The sequence below is a fragment of the Mytilus galloprovincialis genome, chromosome 7, assembly GCF_965363235.1.
Source record: "Mytilus galloprovincialis chromosome 7, xbMytGall1.hap1.1, whole genome shotgun sequence".
Lineage (NCBI taxonomy): Eukaryota > Metazoa > Mollusca > Bivalvia > Mytilida > Mytilidae > Mytilus > Mytilus galloprovincialis.
The window spans coordinates 11,884,740-11,907,451 of record NC_134844.1 but is presented as its reverse complement, the minus strand read 5'-3'; the positions used below and the strand labels follow the sequence as shown (position 1 = coordinate 11,907,451).

Below are 22,712 nucleotides of genomic sequence, written 5' to 3'. Positions count from 1 at the left end.
AATTCATTAATATTTGTTGGATACTAATTTTCATGAATTTCATGGGTTCACAGAAACCACAAATTTAAATATTCACCGAATTACAAATTTTCTAATGAGTGTATGCAGACTTCGCCAAAACCACGAATTTAAATATCCATGAATATGCAAGTTTTCCTCAATACATAAAATTTGGTGCCCACAAAAATAAATGAATCAACAGCACTTTAAACAGAACTTTTTCAAAACTAACATTAATTCACCTTGATGGCTGTAGAAATAATAAACTATTTGTATTACATATATTTATTTGATCAGCACATGATTGTGAAATGTTAACAACTATAGATATAACACTGTGATGGCCATTAAACTATGAAGGTGGATTACAAATCATTTTATCAAAATATATCTCATCTTGATCTACAAGATATTAACATTTATGACATAAAAAAAATATTACTACTGAAAAATGTATAAAATTCTACCTGAAATGTACGTACAACTGAATCAAATTCTATCCAACAAAATTTTGAAAAACTGCCAGTCTTGAGTCCAAAATGGACTGATTCTGAAATCCCAACTTCTATCCTTATAAATTATACTGTTCATATGCTAGATTGTTGCAAATACATTTTTTTGTGAATTCATTAGAAGTTTTTGAAGTAGGGGTCAAAACTTTATCATAGTTTTCATATCTTTTTAAAAAAAGATTTTAATATAACTTCCCCTCCTATTCTCCCTGTGAATAAATAAACATTAAAGATTGACTCGAAGGAAATATGTGGCCGAATAATTTCTGAATTAGTCCATCATGAAGTGACAACATGCTAACAATTATAGCCATTATTACTTTTCTTTCACATATTAAATCACAAAAGTGGTAGCTTCCACTATATACAACAGCACATAAATATAACATGACTCGTGAAAATAAAGATACCTCTGTCCCTGATAGAATAATCTTAAAATCAATTTCATTTTCAAAACTGTCACTTCATTTTTTTTCAAAAATCACATACTTTGAATACTTTTTTATATTAATTTTGAACTAAAGACACAATTACTCTGAAGACAGAATAAGCCTAGTTTAAATCTATTTTATAATATTGTCATTTTGAACAACCACAAAAACTAACAACACACACAAGAATTGACGCATTTAAATGTCTCACTTGCTGCACAATCTAAATTAAATTTGGGTCAATGAACAACTTGACTAACAGTAATTTAACTCTTTTAATTTTTATAAAATTTTGACAAATATTTACTTTAAGCCTTTGAAAAAAATATAAAAATTTCAAAAAATTGAACCAAACACTTTCTCAGAAAATTTCCATTGGATACAGTTTCAAAACACTAATGTTGATCATTGAGAAGCTTACTATCTCCTTACCAATACAAAGTGATTAAAACGTTTAGCTGATTTTACAGAGTTATCTCCCTGTAGTGTTAGGTACCACCTTAAATATTGTTAACCTGCCCATTGTCACAGACATAGATATCTTTTCCTGAAAAGCTGATTCACCATGAAAAGGCAACATAAAATAATATCTGATAAGTTAAACTGAAGTCACCTGTACATTAAAGTTGTCAAACTGAATAAGACATCATATATAATCAACCTTATAACAAATAACAAGTGCCCTATTCCGAAAACAAAAACAGTCTGAAACTCTGAAATCATATTAACAAAACAAATATAACACTGTAACATTGTTTCTGAATGAAGATAATCTTAACAAAATTACAAATCACAAAAAATTACCTCTGACTCAACAAGTAGCTGAGTCTACAAAACAATAAAGCTGGCCAAGTTATTGCTGTACAAACATTCTGAACAATAATATAAAATCTGTCTTTTATTCATTAACACTAATTATGATATAAACTAACATATTACTAATCTCTCAATAAAACAACTTACATATAAAATCTATGTGAATGCTTTTAACCGTCATGGTATACAAATTTATTTCCTGAGAATTTTCCATCTGAATTATTATACGAATGGCTTAAAAATATTCATTTGGTATAGTAGCTGAGTCTGGTGAAACCAGATAAATTCCCTGCCTTTAATCTACCGAAATAATTTGATAGAATCCTGTAACTTTTGAAAGACAATACATCTAACTTTTCACAGATCGAGGTAAAATAAACTATTTATCAATCAAATGGAAAATAGTAATGAGGAATATGCCAAAGAGATAACAACCCAACCAGAGAGCAGATCAAAATCCACCAATGAGTCTTCAACACAGCGAGAAAATACCAAATTAACCTTAATTTTTGAAACATAACCTTTGTCTTCACCATACAGCTATTCATGCATGAAAAGAATGTACATTACTATAAAGCTATGACTATTAAAAATCTTCCCTCAATATAATGAAAATGAACTAGTGTAAAAAAAAAATGCTTTCAATCTTTTATCTACAATCAATAATACATACTCTAAGTAGTACAACGTTATACTGGCCATTTAGTACTGACTTTAATAATCCAACAAAATCATACCACCAATTTTACTAAGTTGTAAACAGAGAAGAATTCAAAAATATAATTTTAAGAGGTAAACTTTAACATCCCTGAATATTGTAATGAAAACAGTTGAACAAGGCATTTAATGGCTTAGAATAAGAAGGGATGAACACAATGAATTGATACATGCAATCCTACTGATTTATACTGGGTTTTGGCCTATACTTAAACCAAGCAATTAAACAAGGCAATGTAATGTTTAATGAGAACTTTTCTTTAGTTTAATTTTTTCTTATTTTGTACTTTATATAAAAGTGTGAAAATAATCCCTCCAACTTTTGAAAAAAGACTTGATATCTTACTGAAACGATATAAGATGATGTGGTATGAGTGTCAATGTGACAACTCTCCCTCCTAGTCACAATTTGTAAAAGATAACCATTATAGATCAAACACAGAGCCTTGGCTCATGCAGAACAGCAAGCTATAAAGGTACCTTTATCAGTATTACAGTACAAGATATATTTATCAGATGCTGCTTTCAACAGAATGATAATATACATATATATATCAAGTCTTCATAAAATTAAACTTAACTATTCTTAAGGCTACCCATAATGAAGGGTATTAGAGGGCCTTTATTTTACCTCTTTAGTACATAAAAATATATAAGAATTTAGAGCGGGTTGGAGAAATGGGATCTTACCCTTTAAACCCCAATTCAAACTTCAAGAAAAAATTCTATGGACTAGCACTAACAACAATTGTCAATGTAAATTTACTATTTTACAGAATAATGCTGTTTCTATGGTAAAATTGTTAAAAAAAATTCATCAGTTAAACAACATGTCTACATAAAAATGTGTAAAGCAATGTACGGAACTATTTATAGCACTATTGTCTGTCAAATAAACCAACAACAAACTTTATAAAGTACTAAAATACAATAAGCCTTTTCAGGTCTGAAATCCATCACTAAAGTAACAAACTAAAGTTGTTATTAGTTAAATCATAAACAGATTCTTTGACTGAAATTTGAACCTGGAAGTGAATTTTTATTAACTAAATGCTTTAGAATTTTTCTTACAAATGTAGTTTGTTCGAATAAGTTTTTTGTACTAAGTAACACTATGAATAAATGAAGATATAAACACAAGCTTGTAATATGTCATTTCATCAAGTATCATATTTCAGTCCACGGAGGCTCAAACTTCAGTCAATCAAGGCTCAGATTTCAGCCAATCAAGGCTCAGATTTCAGACAGTTTTCAATGTTAAGTTTCAGTTCCTTTCAGAAACACATGGTATAAGGGAACAAATACCAACCAGTAACAATATATATAAAACAAAATGATACATTACAATGAAAAGACAAAATGAGGTTAATGTATACAGGAAATCTATTGCTTTGTTAAATTCACACTTAGAAACATAGAATACAATTTGTACTGCATGGCAAATATCATTCGTAACATTGAAATTAGTGTGAAATAATGAATGGAAATTAAAAATATGATAAAAATGAGCCAAATTATTTTGTTCTATATTCTATTAGAAAAACTTAACAAGATTTATTAATGCTTATGTGAAGGGGGCAATACCTTTTGATTTTAACCTGTTTTGGCCCTTTTCAAGGTGTTGTTTACTGTTATCTGAGATAAATTTAAACTGTTAACTGTTTTCAACCCACTTTGTTAACTGTTATCAGCATTTTTGCATTTGTTGTTTACTGTTTTTGCCAAAATCAAGGTGTTGTTAACATGTTAAATGACCCCCTATTGCCCCCCTCTTATGTTGCATGGAATGAAATTTGGAAGATATAGTTCATTAAGTTTCTACAAGTGTCTCAATGCAGTTTTAGTCTGGTATTACTATATTTTACTAATATTTTGACGAAGAGGTTTACATATCAATGATTTTTTAAGTAATAAATTGTTATCATAATGGGAGTTTCTGGTAATTTTCATACAGAGTTGAAACATTGCAAAATCAATTAATTTTTTCATTAAGATATAATTATGTATATTTTCAGCATTAATTACCGGTATGTGAGAAAAACTTTATAAATAACCCGCCAGGTTTGTTATAATTTGGAATATATTTGTAAAAAAGTCACCGGAAATTGCACTGGATTTTTTATCAGCTGAGATTAAGACATATATTACACAAAATATATTTAGCTACTATTATTTCATTCATCTTCATGCTTCTGTATGTCATAAATCTCAGCAAACAGGAGAGGTAATTTGACTTTCTCCCAATGCGATCTGTACCATTCTAATATTTCATTGTGTTGTATACCAACAGTTCGTAGATGTGGTAATTTAACTATTGTATTTCCAAAAAGATTTTCTTCCGTTGAATGATTACGACTTATTTGTAGTTTTAAAGCTTCTAATAATTTGTCTTGTATACTTTCCACATATTTTGGTCCTTGCAGTCCTCTACGATCTGGAATTAAAAATAACACTTAATATTTACTCAATATAATTATACGAAAAGCAATATTTGTATTTTGACAACATTACATGTTTATGCTAGACGTTTAGGGGAAAAACTGATGTAATTCTTTTTCATTTGGTAATTTTCTGTCTTTCAAAATCACAATAGTCTATAATTATTGGTGAATAATATACTTATTGTGAAATGGAATTAATCAAACTAGAGGCTCTCAAGAGCCTGTGTCGCTCACCTTGGTCTATGTGCATATTATCAATGGACACAGATAAATTCATGACAAAATGGTGTTTTTGTGATGGTGATGTGTTTGTAGATCTTTCTTTACTGAACATTCTTGTTGCTACAAATATTTCTCACTATAATGAACTTGGCCCAGTAATTACAGTGGAAAATATTTCCTAAAAACATGACGAAAAAGTTGTTAACAATTGACTATAAAGGGCAGTAACTCCTTAAGGGGTCAATTGAAAATTTTGGTCATGTTGACTTATTTGTAGATCTTATTTTGCTGAACATTATTGCTGTTTACAGTTTATCTCTATCTATAATAATATTCAAGATAATAACCAAAATCTGCAAAATTTCCTTAAAATTACTAATTCGGGGGCAGCAACCCAACAACAGGTTGTCTGATTTGTCTGAAAATTTCAGGGCAGATAGATCTTGACCTGATAAACAATTTTACCCAGTCAGATTTGCTCTAAATGCTTTGGTGTCAGAGATATAAGCCAAAATCTACATTTCCCTTCTATGTTCTATTTTTAGCCATGGCAGCCATCTGAGTTGGTTGGACGGGTCACGCCACACAATTTTTAAACTAAATACCCCAATAATGATTGTGGCCAAGTTTGGTTAAATTTGGCCCAGGAGTTTCAGAGGAGAAGATTTTTGTAAAAGATTACAAAAATTTACGAAAAATTGGTCAAAATTGACTATAAAGGGCATTAACTCCTTAAGGGGTCAACTGATAATTTTGGTCATGTTGACTTATTTGTAGATCTTACTTTGCTGAACATTATTGCTGTTTACAGTTTATCTCTTTCTATAATAATATTCAAGATAATAACCAAAATCTGCAAAATTTCCTTCAAATTACTTATTTCAGGGCAGCAACCCAATAACCGGTTGTCCTATTCATTTGAAAGTTTCATGGCTGATAGATTTTCACTTGATGAACAATTTTACCCATGTCAGATTTGCTCTAAATGCTTTGGTTTCAGAGTTATAAGCCAAAATCTACATTTCACCCCTATGTTCTATTTTTAGCCATGGCGGCCATCTTGGTTGGTTGGCCAGGTCACGCCACACATTTTTTAAACTAGATGCCCCAAAGATGATTGTGGCCAAGTTTGGATTAATTTGGCCATGTAGTTTCAGAGGAGAAGATTTTTGTAATAGATTACTAAGACTTACGAAAAATGGTTAAAAATTGACTATAAAGGGCAATATCTCCTAAAGGGGTCAACTGACCATTTCGGTCATGTTGACTTATTTGTAAATCTTACTTTGCTGAACATTATTGCTGTTTACAGTTTCTCTTTATCTATAATAATATCCAAGATAATAACCAAAATCTGCAAAATTTCCTTAAAATTACATATTCAGGGGCAGCAACCCAACAACAGGTTGTCTGATTTGTCTGAAAATTTCAGGGCAGATAGATCTTGACCTGATAAACAATTTTACCCCCATGTCAGATTTGCTCTAAATGCTTTGGTTTTTGAGTTATAAGCCAAAAACTGCATTTTACCCCTATGTTCTATTTTTAGCCATGGCGGCCATCTTGGTTGGTTGGCGGGGTCACGCCACACATTTTTTAAACTAGATACCCCAATGATGATTGTGGCCAAGTTTGGTTTAATTTGGCCCAGTAGTTTCAGAGGAGAAGATTTTTGTAAAAGTTAACGACGACGGACGACGGACGACGACGGATGCAAAGTGATGGGAAAATCTCACTTGGCCCTTCGGGCCAGGTGAGCTAAAAACAACTGACAATTCAGATATTTGTCAATGCATTCAGTATTACTTTTGTTGATCAATGGCCACAAATTAGGGAAAATTTACTTCCATTTCATGAAATGTTGCCAAGAAATAAATAACCAATGTTATAAAAAATTTTGTTTATCACCTCTCCCGTTACAAATTTAGCAATAATAAAAACATAACATTTATGAATTTTTAGTAACTACAGTAGTGCTGGCAATACAACTCATTGAAAACTCCATGTGGAGAACCAATGTGTCTTTTTTCTTATAGTGTCCTGAAGTTGATGTATAGGATGTCAATAAATGTAAACCATCATGAATAAAATGTTGATGTTACAATGTGTGTTTTGCTCTGGGTGAGAGAAATAATGAAAAGTGAAATTAGAGATCAGATAAATATAGATGATCCAAGCTTGTATCTCATCACTTATTTCTGTATTTTAAATTGTCTTGAAAATGCCTGCCTGCCTGGCCGTTGCAACATGTTAAACAAGTTTGATAAAATTGCAGTCTCTTTAAAGTCTTTAAATTCCTGGAAAGTAGCATGTATATCTCACCGACAAATTAAAGTGGTGATGTTTAATATTAAATCAATACAGTGATTTTCCTGGTGTTTAGGGGAAGGGTCCTGGGGCCCATGCAATTGGGAAATAAATTATGGTTTGGGAAAAATATGATTGGTCTTTACGACGGCGGGCACACGGCTTATGCCGTGTGCGCCTCGCTAGGGGGGTTTGGGGGCATGCCCCCCCAAGAAAATTTTGAAAATTAGGTGCAAAATCCTGCATTCTAAAAGGATTAACTGCATGAATTGCCTACAAAATAAGCTATCTTTTTAAGGAAAAGGATTAAAAATAAAAGTTGAATGTGTCTGAGGACACATTTGCATGCACTCAAGCTTTGTAACTTTACTCTTGAAAGGTAAAATTCAACCTATCCCTTCTGATTCTATTTATAATGATGAGAATCTATAGAAATTCTAAAAAGACACATTTGAAATCTGAAGCATTTATTTTTTAGTTTTATTTAAAATTCCATGTTTTCCTTCATGTTTATTTTTAAACATGTCAACTAGTTGTTCCAGTTCTGTATCTGAGAGTCGGTCTTTTCCTTCTTTCACTTGTTTCATCAGAAGGAAGTAGAAACGACTTTTTGAATCCAAAAGCTTCCAGCTTCCGGCATTTACTACCGTCTGCCGCCTTTAGCTTCTTTGTGTAATATTTGGAATTATGAGACATGATCTACGTTCATTTTGTTTACATTATGTCTCATTTTTTTGCTTTGTCATTGAATTATTCATTCGGATGTTTCAAGCGCAAATGTGACCAGAATATCGTAGATTGCAATGCAATCCAAAAAAGATTGCAAACCAATCATCGTCTTAAGTGAACGATAATGATAACTCCCGAAATACCCCGAACGCTCAGAGATTTGTCAACAAAATAATACACGATACGGAGATACGACAATAACAAAATCTCGCGACGATGTCCATATACGATTGGGAATTTTAGAGCTGAAAATTGGGAAAAAAAGAGCATATTTCTCTTTGGGAATGGGGCCGAAATTCGGCCCCAAAATGAGGGTTGGAAAATCACTGCAATAGTTGTAAAACCTTACCATGAGTAGTAAGAACAATGGCAGTAAAGATACCAATCTCTGTGTCATTTAATTTTAACTGGTGTATACTGGCTGCCAGTTCAAACATGCTGTTTACAAACTCAGGCTGAAAACAACAATAAAACAGAGATAACCCAGGCTAAAAATAAAAGATTTGTTATCTTATTTTGAAATTAAAAAAAAAAAAGTCATACCAAGTGTCTGGTTAAAATGGAATTGTATCCATCTGATAACCATACTCATGGTATGAGTGAAAACAATATAAAATTGTATTGTATGTTAGCTTTTGACAATACATTTTATTTATAGGCAATTGTGTTTAACTCAAAAAAGATTAATGTCACACCACCAAAATTCAAACTTGATCTGTATTTCGTGGTTTGCATTTAAGTTTCATAACAATTCATTGGGGCAAACTAAAGATAGAGAACAGAAACGAAAAATTCAGCAAATTTTTCCATTTATAAAGGGCATAACCCTAGAATGGTTAAAGTGATGCCACTAAACTTGATCTGTGTTTTTTGGTAATAAGTATTGTGTATAAGTTTCATATCATTTGGTTGAGGCAAACTCAAGTTATAGAGCGGAAACCAATTTTGGAACGTTAGAACGTACGTACATACAATGGACAAGGGTAAAACTTAATGCCCCTCCGTTACAGTCAGGGTATAATAATAAGAATAAGGATTGAGACAGATCCAGTACTGTAAAAAGGATAAAATTTGAGTTATCTTTCTTGGAATGAAATCTCATATTTGAAAGATCCCCTACTGGCAGAGGCTTAAACTCTGTAGACATGAAAACAAGATGATGTCATTGTAACAAGAACTAGATGATATAACAAAAGAATTGATGGACAAAAGAAACACATCTGATTTTTAAATTTTCAACAGATTTCAAATTAAATGGCATTTTCTAATACACCTTATTGCTATTTGTCCACCATAACTGGACATAACAAAGGTCCTTTTAAAATTTTGACATCATAATACAAAATTTGATGCCACAATGGAAAAGTGATTGTTGTATGATCTCAATAGTTCAAGAGGCACAGATTCTCAGGTCAACCGACTCAGATTTCCAAAAAGCAAAAGCTGTACATTTATTAGAATGGTACAATTTTGTACAATAAATTATTTTTATCATGAATCTGGTGTGATCATGATCATTGCATTGAAAATTTACTGAAATCCAAATATAGATTGATTCTTTTTACAAATAAAGTTGACTGATCAGATAAATGACATGACGAGGTGTTTTTATTAACAACCTTTTGATTATTGTTTTGCAAATGGCAAAAAATGACAAGCGCAAATGTTAGTTGAGTTTTGTAGAATTAATAATAATTTATGAGAGAACAACTTTTAGCAGTTATCTTACAGTGAATACTACAGACAATTCATCTCGCTGTATCATACTTCCATCTTCAAATGTCAGCATCCCGTCAAATTTACTGAACATTCCTGCCATACGTGTTAACCAGATCTCAAAGAATCCTCCTTTTATCAACAATAGCTGATCATCTTGTGTTAGTTCTGTAAAACCTTAAACAAAACAAAAAAGTTAAAAACATTCCACTACAATCTGTAATTTTAAAACTTAAATCACTGGAAATGTTGTTGCTATTATCTGTTACATATTAGTTTTTATAATCTTGCAATGTCTACTGTGTCAGAAACTTCTCACAAATTGACAGTATCAAAGCTTCAGTCGGCAGACAGAATCCTCATGAAGTTTAAGGAAGCTGGCTTGTCATGTTTTGGAATTTTTGGCAGATTTTCGGAATCCTCTGGTTTTATCCATTTTAATGCCTTAACAAATTTTGCCCGGTGACCCCCATTTTTGTATTTATAATTCATTTACATGTATAATGATAAGCTGTCTGTTAAAATCTTGTAGAATTTTAATTAGTTTTTAATAGTTTTTGGGGACTTAAACTTGTTAATTATAAAGCTATGAAAAGTCATGAGCTAATATATCAAAAACAAGCATGGTGACCTATATATTTTTTTTGCTCTTTGGATTCCTTTATTAATCCCCTATCAATATAAACTAGTGTTTTGAAAAGTTAATTACTTTGAAACTGAGAAGCGAACTCCCTTAATGGAAATGTATACAATAAATTATCACCATTTGAAAGCTTTTACATGTGAATAAACAGGTTATTTCTAAATGGTAACATTGTTCTGGTATTTCCTACCATTTGCAGAATTTTGTGTCAATATATGCCAAGAAACCCAAATATTATGTTAAATTACATTATTAAGCACACCATTTCCTGCATTTTTTTGGACACCTGCGGCATGAAAATATAACCAAGTGATAAAGGATAAGCAATCTATATCACTAGTGATGGAAGAATCCTTTCCATATTACCTTTCACATTTTTAATAGTAATTTATAACCAAAAATTCTGCAGTAAACCCATGTCTGTTCATTTCTGAGTTAGTTTTTTTTCTTCTGAATGATCAATTTAACACCAGAACACCAAGGATATCTAGTCCTAACAACCTTAATATTACAAACAAAAGTTGACTAACTTGGAACTCTTTTAGCGAATTCTACGACTCTGTTTACAGCAGGGGTAATAGAATGAGCGAGACAGGACCACATGGACAGTTTCTGTGTCTCCAGCTGCTCGTCTGTAAAGTTTACCTGAGAGGACGGTATTGATATTCTCTGCATCTGTAACATTAATCATTAAAGTTTTATTTAGACTTCCAATCATACCCCTACATTTTATACTGTCTCAATTATAAAGGGAAGTATAATATTTAATATTTAAAGCAATTCTGTCATGTATAAGTACATAAGAATCAATTCAATGTTTCTGCATGAGTTATTGCATTTTAAAATTTAAATATATTGAGAAATGGTTGATTTCTATGTTTTCTTAGAAAATTGATAAAAAATTATAAAAGGTGAATAGAGTTACTTAGTCACTATTTGCTATAAGTATTTGATTTTACAAAAACATTTAGATTTCAATGTTAATGATGACTATTGTTATTAGATTTCTTTTTTCACAATTTGTATTTTTTATGATTATGTTCATGTACATGTATGTCAATAAAGACATGTCATACACTTACCAATGTAGAATGCTTTCGCTGCAGTAATTTTATTTTGTCCTCTGTCACAGCACAATGTGCATGATGTGCCTGAGAGATATTGAGGATGATGTCATATAATGCTAGATGGCGACTTTCTGCTGCAGAATCATCAGGATACAAGTCACTGGATCCTCCAAATGGATCATCCACACTTTTAGATCTTTTTGGTACTCTTCCATATCTCACAGCTAAAATACAAAATACATTTATAACATAAACTTCGCTGTTATATGGTCGGGTTGTTGTCTCTTTGACACATTCCCCATTTCCATTCTCAAATTTAAGGAATATATATTTATTTTATATTACATTGTGAAAATAAACATTTGCTTTCTATTCCTTATTCATGTTTATTTTCTAGAAACCAAATACTGATATCCATTAACAAAACAACTACACTCCTGGTGTGACAGGAATTTTTAAGGGGTCGACATTTCTTTGTTAATGATTTAAATTGGTTGCATTACTTATATCTTTCACAACATTGACACAAGGTACCAATTTCTATGCTCCCCATATTTGTACCTGAAATAACCTGCATCAATTACGCCTCAGGCTTACAAGTAGTGTAAGAAAAAATAGAAAACTGTACATGTTGAGCCAAAAAAAACACCATAGACAACTGTGGTAATAACCATTCATATAATGATAAGTAAGCAACTATAAGTCATGTTCAGCCTTCAAAAATGAGTGAAAGCCATACCGTAAAGTAAGCTTTGGAAAGTGCTGACATGAAAATATAAAGTAAACAAGTTTATTTCCTCTTTTCTCTTTAGACTTGAAAAATATTGATGGACATTTTTTTTATGATTCTTTTTGTGACAAAATTTTATGGATTTTTTTTTCTTTGTACTTTTTTAGATCATGATGGACAGATTTTTAAATTTTTCATTATCACATTCTTAATGTGAACATAGTTTGGTGTAACTTTTTTTTTTGGTGGTTTTGAATCTGTAATTTCTACTCACAATCTCTAGACATTCCAACAGCCAAACATTTTTTAAAGCGACAGTACTGACATCTGTTTCTATTGAGACGTATAACCATACACTTTCCATCCCGTAAACATCGGTACTCTATCTGTTTCTGAATGCTTCTTCTGAAGAATCCCTAAAATAAAATATAAATCAATTGCTTTAAAAAAGCAATTGTAGGGGGTCTTTCCCCCTGTAAAATTAATTGAATTGGGGGGTGTTTGTTTGTTTGTTTGTTTGTTTGTTTCTGTATGGGGTCTATATTATTGTTACCGGAGAAGTTTCATGTTTAGTTTGGAAAGTTTTTCTTTTATTTTAGATACAGCGCGCGCGCCACATCACGTGACACGGGTTTATAATAACGAAAAGATACTCTTTTTATTTCTTTTTAGGTGGGGACGTTAAACAGACAACATCTATAGAGATGGAATGTACACAATGTAATTTCTTTTGTCATTGTAGGAAATTGACATTTTGATGACAGTTCACAAGTAGTGCATGTTTTGGATTTAATTGATCTGCTGTAACTTTAAAACACATTTATTGATTATTTTCTGATAATGTACATTTTTCAGCACCTGTTTGTAACACAGATTAGTATTTCAAACTCGGAGCGGACATTTTATTGTAGGTTTTTACTGAGATTTCCGGACCTAGCAAGCTATTTTTACGGCATTGCCATTTCTTTTCTCTAGGAAAAGCTTTGAGAGATATCTGCACCAAGTTTTTTTATAAACGTTTAGTACATGTATGCCCTGCTGACTGCAAATTTTGAGGTCGATTGTACTTGTAGTTTCAGAGAACATGTGGATTTTTTTTTTCAGAAGTGACGTAAGAACAATATTAAATTTCAATTTTTCTTGAATAATTGAGAGTTTGTTCCTTCAATAAACTGTCATGATTAAACAGTCATACAGATTGATTGATTGATTGATTGATTGATTGATTGATTGATTGATTGATTGATAAGTTGGTTAGTTGGTTGGTTGGTTGGTTAAACACGTTGGATAGGGTCAATTGAAACACGGAAAAAGAAACAAAGAAGATCTTGGACCCTATATTAAACACATGAGACGGAAACATGATTGATTGATCATGATCATGATTGATTGATTAGTTGATTGATTGATTAATTGATTAGTTGGTTGGTTGGTTGGTTGGTTAAACACGTTGGATAGGGTCAATTGAAACACGGAAAAAGAAACAAAGAAGATCTTGGACCCTATATTAAACACATGAGACGGAAACATGATTGATTGATCATGATCATGATTGATTGATTGGTTGATTGATTGATTGATTAATTGATTAGTTGGTTGGTTGGTTGGTTGGTTGGTTGGTTGGTTGGTTAAACACGTTGGATAGGGTCAATTGAAACACGGAAAAAGAAACAAAGAAGATCTTGGACCCTATATTAAACACATGAGACGGACACATGATTGATTGATCATGATCATGATTGATTGATTGATTGATTGATTGATTGATTGATTGATTGATTGATTAGTTGGTTGGTTGGTTGGTTAAACACATTGGATAGGGTCAATTGAAACACGGAAAAAGACACAAAGAAGATCTTGGACCCTATATTAAACACATGAGACGGAAACATGATTGGTTGATCATGATCATGATTGATTGATTGATTGATTGGTTGGTTGGTTGGTTGGTTGGTTGGTTGAACCCTATAAGAAACACATGAGACGGAAACATGATTGATTGATTGATCATTATTGGTTGATTGATCATGATCATGATCATGATTGATTGATTGATTGATTGATTGATTGGTTGGTTGGTTGGTTGGTATGTTGGTTGGTTGGTTGAAATTCAAACACACATAAAACTGTTTAAATAGTGCCAAAACCACATAATTTGATGACCTTGACCTTTGACCTTGTAACCTTCGTCAAGGTCATTGCTCCACAAGGTCATTGCAAAAGACCCTATGGGTCAAGGACCTTTTGTTTAAGAGTTTTGCCTAAAAATGGCCTTTTAAAAACCATCGATGGGAGTTATGTCCCTTACATGATGGTAAAATCAATATAGTCATAATGTAAAACAAGTTGCCCCTTGAAGTACCAAGCATTTTTCACTGCTTAATTTTTTTGTATCTATAACCGTTCAAGAGTTATAGGGAAATCAAAGACATATGAAAATCTAAAATATGACCTTGACCTTTGACCTTGACCTAATTTTCTAAGTTAGGAATCAGGGGACTCAAATAAAAACATTCCAGGGTTATACGGTTAACGGTTTATGAGTTAAAAAAACATACCGACAAATTTATTCCGAAAAGATAGATAACTCCTATAAAATTTCTTCGAATCGCTTCGATCCAAATACGCCAAAAATTACTGAGGATGTAACGAACAATTTTGTAAAATAAATTTGTCATAATCTTTAACGGTTGCGCAGGAGATGCCATAACAAGGAAAACAGTGTTTGGGGAGATAACTCCTACAAAGAAAAGTATTCGTTTACGCAGGGTAAATTTCAAAAGCGCATAAACTGTTCGATATCATATACAAAATATCTAAGCGACATATTGCGAAACAAATGTTTATCGCAAGAACAAAATTAGGCGGAAGAAAAAAAAAAAAATAATCAGAAGAAAAACAATAGGTCTTTCCACAGAAAAGTGGAAAGACCTAATAATCACATCACTGCTTCATCACTATTCTCTATATTGATTGATTTTTACTTGATAAGACAGCCAGTGACATCTGTGCAACCTAAATGCATATTTAAGGTTTCTATTTTGTTGAGACACTTTAATTCATGCATTAGCTTCTGATGTGTCATTTTAAGTGTTACAAATGGAAGATGTTGTTATCCTGTAGTATTCATGTTTCAAATATTCTATTTGTATCTGGTGGCAATATAATATATATATTATTTGATTTAATATTTGAAGGTGTGATATCACTGCACCAGATGCTCATTTAAAAAATTAACGTACAATATCATGAGTATCTTCAGCAGGGCCGTAACTAGCCCCTTTTAATACTGAGGCAAAATATATTTTTGGCAAGGGTCTAGGGGGCCGCTTAAGGCCCCCAGGAGCTCTGAGAAAAATAACGCAAAATCGTGCATTCTGAGCGTTTCCCGGACTCTTTCTTACATAGAAACGCATATCATTTTTAGCTATTTTTTCGACAATATTCTGGTCTCAAAGCAAAAACATAGATTCATTGTTATTTATGACTTTAAAGTTTTAGGGAACTTCAAAACATTAAAAAACCGATATGTAGGATAAAGCAAAAATCGTAATTCTCATAATCATTAATACCGGATCTGTCTGTCTGTTCTTGTCTTGTATTGTGCTGACTTGAATTTTTTTATGACTAGATTTAAATATAGTGACAGTCATTAGTGCAGTAATATACGTTAAATACTAGTACTGCTCAAGTCGACACTAGGGACCATATTGACCTTGTTTTACGGTATTTATGATTCTCTCATTATTGAAGACCCTCCAGCAACTATCAAGATGAAGACAGGAATAAAAACTTTGACCATTGATCATTTGTATTTTTTTCTATACATTGACATTGTGTGCGATTAGCTCCCAGGCAAGTGTACTTCATATTCCTTTATTTTCTGTTAAAGGGTCTGAACACGACTTAATGCAAATTTAACCCTTGAATGTAAAAGGTCATATGGCAATACATTGATGTTTTTTTCAACAAATGATTTCTTTTGATACCGGGAAATTGGTGGTCTTACTTTAATTTAAACCATGTCAGCTATCTAGTTTTATCCACAGGCGCTTGGATATATGAAACAGTTATTTTTTTTAATTTTGTTGTTGATTAAGATATTCAAATCAATTTTCTATATTTATAATACAAAATTGATTTGAATATCTATCACTTCTGTGCATATCTCACATACAGAAAATACCTAATTTTGAAATCCATACTAAGAAAAAATGGGTATGGTTTTATATACAAGAAAGGCAGTTTTGTATTCTTTGATATCAAGTTCAATTCTCCATGCAGAAACGACCACTTTTTTTCTGTGTCCAGTAGCATCGTATATTCTTAAAATATTTTTCTCGCATAATGCCTGGACATCGGTGGACATGCATGATTACACAGTGTGACGCGTTTACAAATGAAAATCAACACTCAGACTAGTCATTAAGTAGGACAATAAATGAACAAAAGACAAACCTGGGACACAGAAGTACAAACAATAGACCATCAACTCTGAAAACCAAAAGTAAAATAGAAACATGGATTACGAAAAATATGCAGGGGCGACATCAGAGAGGGAAGAGAACTTGCTTCTTGCAAGACACTTTCAGTGAAAACAATTTGATCTGAAGACAATCATATGAAGACAATCTTTTGTTTTAGTTTTTTTTTTTTTTTTTGAAATTTAAAACTTGAGGCATTTGCCTCAATGTAGTTACGGCCCTGTTCAGTGATGCTCAAGCTCAAATATTTGAAAATCCATTAACATATAGCTTGTTCGATGTACATGAGACTTTATATTTGTATATATTTTTTTTTGACAAGCTTATTTTATATGAGCAGTTAATCATGTCTAGGAATTCCACTCTTATATTACAATCTGTTGTTATTACCTTACAACCTTCACATGAAGTTACACCATAGTGAAACCCTGAGGCTCGATCTCCACATACTTTACATGGTACAAACTGTTGTTTTGGTGTGTTGGAGTCTGCTGGCTGTATAACACTTTCTGTTAAATAAAGTCATCAAACTTTAATATTTTATTAATATATATCAACAAGATGTCAGAAGATTAACATTCTCATTTGAATTGTTTTACATTTGTGATTTCAGGGCCTTTTATAGCTGACTATGCGATATGGGACTTAATCAATTGTTGAAGACCTACGGTGACCTACAGCTGTTAATTTCTGTGTCATTTGGTCTTTCATGGAGAGTCTTTTAATTGGCAATCATACCACATCTTCTGTTTTTTAAACTAATAAAGTGATTCACTATTATTGATAATTGCTGTTTCTTGTTACTAGATTTAACATTTATTTTTTAATCTAAAGTAAATTTTCATTGACATTTAATTTGGTAAACATAATTAAATGATGCAATCAATCCTCTACATGTATCTTGATCAAGTGTTCTCCTGTCCAGTGTGTTGATCTACCATTACAAGTGATTATCATTAATGATCTTTATCAGGATATCCCTCATTTTTCACTTCGTATCTTATCACCTATTTTCCTACGTTATTTCTTGGAGGAACCCCATTCCTAACTCTTTAAATATTTAATTTCCTTTGGGTCAGTGGTCATGACTCCTTTCCGTACACATTCCTCGGTTTAAATTGCGATCGTTTTCAATAGAATACGACGTTTATCGACGGAACAAGTTAATTTTTCTGGACTTTTTTTATCTCTCAGAATTGATGAAAGTTACTTCCTGAAGGAAGACAACTCGAAACAATAATATAGAAGACTCCATTATACTTCTACGATGTGGACTACATTTATTTTAATTTAAATGATGTATATGATTTAAAACTATGCAACAACAATAACCCTCAATAGCAGACATACATAGAAAGGATCCCATGAGTTTTAAATTAATCAATTGAGTGGGGAATCCAGAGCAGACTTGGGGTCAATTACATTGGAATGTAATTAATTAAATTACACATTACATTGCAAAAATGGTCAATTACACTAATTACACATTACACAGTTTTTGAAATGTAATTAATAAATTACAATTACTTTACTAAAGTAATTAATTAAATTACACATTACATTTCATCATGATATATTTTAACAATAATTTACATGTTTATATAATGCATGTGTAAAATTTTCATATAAGCAGAGTTTAAGCGTTGCATTTGATAATCATTTAATATAGTTATTTTAATGTTTTGTCAATTATTCTGAATCTCTCTGGTCTGAAAACAGCAATTGTAAATAGTCTTTCGACAGGAGCTAATATGGTACAAGATATTGTTTGATCGGGACATGGAAGTTTTTTGATTAGAAGATCATTATATTGATAGGAGAGGGAATTTGTTCCTATTAACTTGCCAATACATCGAGGGGTATTTTGACATCTCAGAAATGAACTCATTTGAAATAAACATAATATGAATAAAGAAATTATAAATTAATTTAAAAAATTTTTTTATTTTACTTTAAAAATATAAAAAAGTGCTTGTCACAATATTGAAATTTTTTTTTAGTACAAACAATGTATATAATGTCTCAATATTAGCAATATTTTGCTAATTAAATAAAATATCTGTAATAGTGGCATTGCCCCATGACATTTTAATCTGGTTAATTGCTGTTTGTTTTTATAGCTGTTAATTTTTATTTCTATAATCCTTTTGTGTATACTAATTTGACAAAATGATTGTATGCAGTGATTTTAAATTCTAAATGAACTGTCTCAGAAAGATGTTTCACAGTGACACATTTCATTGTTTGTGTTTAACAAGGTGTTTATTACTTATCAATCTATTTAGTTAAAGATCTTTCTTAAAAACTGAACAACCCTAATATATATAATTATCACATTTTTTAAATTATAAGACTATTAAAAAAAAATCTGTAGGTCAAATAAAATATATAAAAACTTAAGAAAAAATTACAGACTTCATACATTAAAAAGAATTGATAGTAATATTTGAAAAATATATATAATTTTACAATTTATATTATAAAACACAAATCCTTAACTGTAACACCATAAAAGTACATGTAATTGAAATGTAATTCAAAAGTAATTGAGCATTACATACTTTTTTCAATGTAATTAATTAAATTACCATTACATGTAATTAAAAAAATGCTCAATTACACATTACATTCAATTACATGGAAAATTGTAATGCATTACACTTAATTACCATTACATTTTTAATTACCCCATCCCTGATCCAGAGCAACCATTCAATCTAATACCCCTTGAAGTCAAGACAACTATACGCATGCGTGAAGCAACCCGAACTAACTAGGGGGGTTTGGGGGCATGTCCCCCCTAAAAAAATTTTGAGCATTTTGAGCATACCTTGATTACCTGAAAGGGTTTAAGCTGGTTGAATTTTTTTTTTTGCTGATTTTAAGGATTTTACATTTGCAAAAAATGATTAAAAAAGGAAAACTTCTGACACTATTTATTTTTAGTCATGTGTACATAAATGATAATAAAAGCAATGTCAGAGTTTGCAGTACGTGCAAGACATTAAAAATTCACTTCAATTCAAAGTTTTATTGCCATATAAACTTTACAGTTTGTGACATATAATATAACAACATAACAAATAAAGAAAATAACTAAGTAGCTCAATATATATATACTAATTCAGGGTCCATTGACTTTTTTATAAAGGATACTACATGTACTTTATTCACTTGTGTTGGTGTTGATGGGTTAAGTTAAGGTATATATATAACTTTGTCATTGTCAGTGAGATTACCAAAGGAATTATTTTCTCTGTTAACATGGTTAATGCAATTAAAATATGTTAATCTAATATTTGAATTGTGAGTACAATTTATTAAGAAATGTTTCTCATCATCTAGTACTTTGCATTATTTGCAAATTTCTCTTCTCGAGGAATTTGAAAATTCCTTCCTTTTTCAATTAATAATGAATGGTCACTGATTTTAAGTTTTGTCTTTAATTTTCTAAATTCAAAGTTTGAGTTAGAGAAGTAAGGTTTGATCAATAGATTTGGATCAAGTCCTTTATACAAATTTAATTTACATTTATCATCAATAGATCTTAACTTATCCATCACCAGGTTGTTGAAGTATGAGTTTATTTATTAAAGATGACGGTCATTCTTCCAATGGGGTTGAAACCCTCTGGTCCTGGTTACCTCAGATTTTTTTTTGTTCAGAAACGTCATCATTTGATCTCTTTTGTTTTATAGCCTTCGGTACATTGAAGCATTTTTACGTTTGAATACACATGGTCTCCGGTCTTTCTAGTTACCAAAAAAAAAATGTACCAACACAATGTTGTTGAGATAACTCATAATGACATAAATTTATTTTAATAACTTTATTGATTATGTGAAGTAAACTTAAACATTTTTATAACATTAAAGATATATAATTAATCGGGGAAAAACTTGATAGTCTTTTCGTTTTATAAACAATTGCCGTCCTTATGTGTCAGTGTTGGTCCACTTTCTACTGGTCATAAGACAGATCGAGTTACCTGAACTATTGCAACTGGTTTTCCTTTCTGTTTCACTTCCTCAGGATAATTGTGCAATTATCGATCTCTATAGTTTAGACTTCGCAACACATTGATTTGACAATATTTTCTGCATTACTTGTCAATATGTTCAAATTTCAAATAACATAGAAAGGATCTATATTTCTTACTAGTCCAGTCTGGCTAGCCATAAATATAATTTACTAGTCCGAGCTGAAAATTACTAGCCTGGGGCATCGGGCTAGTGGTAATGTTGCATACTGCTGTCAATGCTGTTGTTTACCTAGTCAAAATAATTATGACATCTTCGAAGGCTATTTTATATTTTTGCTTTGTCGCCTTCCTGTGATGTAAGGTGTCAAAGACAAATAAAAAAATATAATAACTTTTACAGAGGCCATAATTATTTGGACTATTGTTTAATGTTTACCTACACATCTCTTTTTATTCATGTCAATCATGACACCAGAAACAATACATTTGATACCTTTAGAAATTTTGGCAAGGTCTGGCTTTTGATCAATATCTTCATATCCTACATGTAATGCCTCAGTGCTTTGTGAAAGTTGGTTGTCATGCTGTTGTAGCTGATGGAAAGATTGATTGAACAACAAATTCCGATTTTCAATACTTTGTTGACGATGAAGGAACATAGATGGCAATTGGTCTCTTGTGCATTCACTACTGCTTGCCACATTAGCAGCACTGTATGAAGGCTGATCCATACTGACTACATAACTGTTCTAATAAACTGCATCAGTTCTATATAAAATTGTTATTATTTTTTTTATCAGATCAGCTGATTTTTACCACCAAAACCCTTCAGCGGTTTACCTTTGATTGCACATATAAATTGAATAAAGAACTAATGCTTTTAGGAGTGAGTGATTTCAGAAGTTCATAAAGAATCATTTGTTATCATTCCTTTCATCAATTCAATTCAAAATAACGCTGTTTTCTATGTTTTTATCTTCTCTAATTGTGTATGTAAATTCTTTCAACATGGCGATTCACATTATCCCAGGGTGCAATTCTTTATTTTCAATGACGCAAGCATTTGAAATTGAAAGTAGGATCTAAACAATGCCCACAAAACTTATCCCAAAACCGAAGAGTATAAAGTACTACTTTACATTACAGATCTTAATATGAGGCAGGCATTACCTGTGAATGGGGACGAAGTCTGTATTTTTTTTTAATTCAAACATGTTGATAAAAGAAACGGAAATACCGTAACGTTTCCGATATTGGTTCTGTTGTTAGGGATTTAGTTGTGACGTTATTTTAGTTATGACGTCATATTCAATGAAAACAAAGAAACGCTGTTATCCAGGTTACGTTTTTATTCATATCAAACAATTATTAAAAATGATTGGGTGTTGAATTCATTCCTATATTTGTTGATATGTTGATATATATACATTTTATTCAAAGTCTCGTGTAAACAAGACCGGGAACGGAAGTAGATTTAAAGAAAAAAAAGTTCATTAGTAGAATGAAAAATTCGGGAAATTTTCCTGAAATTTTTGATTTTTTTTTTTATTAATTTTTCTGCCGTAATTGGGGACTTCGTCTCCATATAAAAGCGTGTATTTTAATATTTCAAAATCGTTGGCATGTATGTGACTTTTTTTAGGAGAACATGTGCGTTTTCAATAAATTTTCATTAAACTATTGAAATTTGGCTACGAAATGAAAGTAACCATTACAATTAGTTGTTCACATTAACATTATCAAAGGGGCATTATATATCTATAGTTTTAAATTCATGTCCACAGATTTGACTCAAATTTTAACATTTGATTTATAACATACTAAAACGTATACCAAATTCACTAAAATAAACAATTAACAATGCCTGGACCCGATAATATGTAGCAGCATTTTGTGTGTCTTTTCGTCAGTCTGG

At 31.3% G+C, this 22,712-nt stretch overlaps 1 protein-coding gene across 2 annotated transcripts; it reads right to left on the bottom strand.

Annotated features, from left to right (window-relative positions):
• Positions 1-269: 269 nt before the first annotated feature.
• Positions 270-21,825, bottom strand: LOC143082318 (ecdysone-induced protein 78C-like). Of its 2 annotated transcripts, none has more exons than XM_076257964.1 (8): positions 21,234-21,825; positions 17,206-17,324; positions 12,606-12,747; positions 11,617-11,825; positions 11,065-11,209; positions 9,905-10,068; positions 8,525-8,630; positions 270-4,910 (listed from the first exon to the last, which is right to left on the bottom strand). In XM_076257964.1, the coding sequence occupies exons 1-8, from the start codon at positions 21,526-21,528 to the stop codon at positions 4,651-4,653; spliced, it is 1,440 nt and encodes a 479-aa protein (XP_076114079.1). In that variant the 5' UTR covers positions 21,529-21,825; the 3' UTR covers positions 270-4,650. The 2 variants fall into 2 exon arrangements, with proteins under 2 accessions (XP_076114079.1, XP_076114080.1); XM_076257965.1 differs by having other exon boundaries at positions 21,291-21,823.
• Between the last annotated feature and the right edge of the window lie 887 nt (positions 21,826-22,712).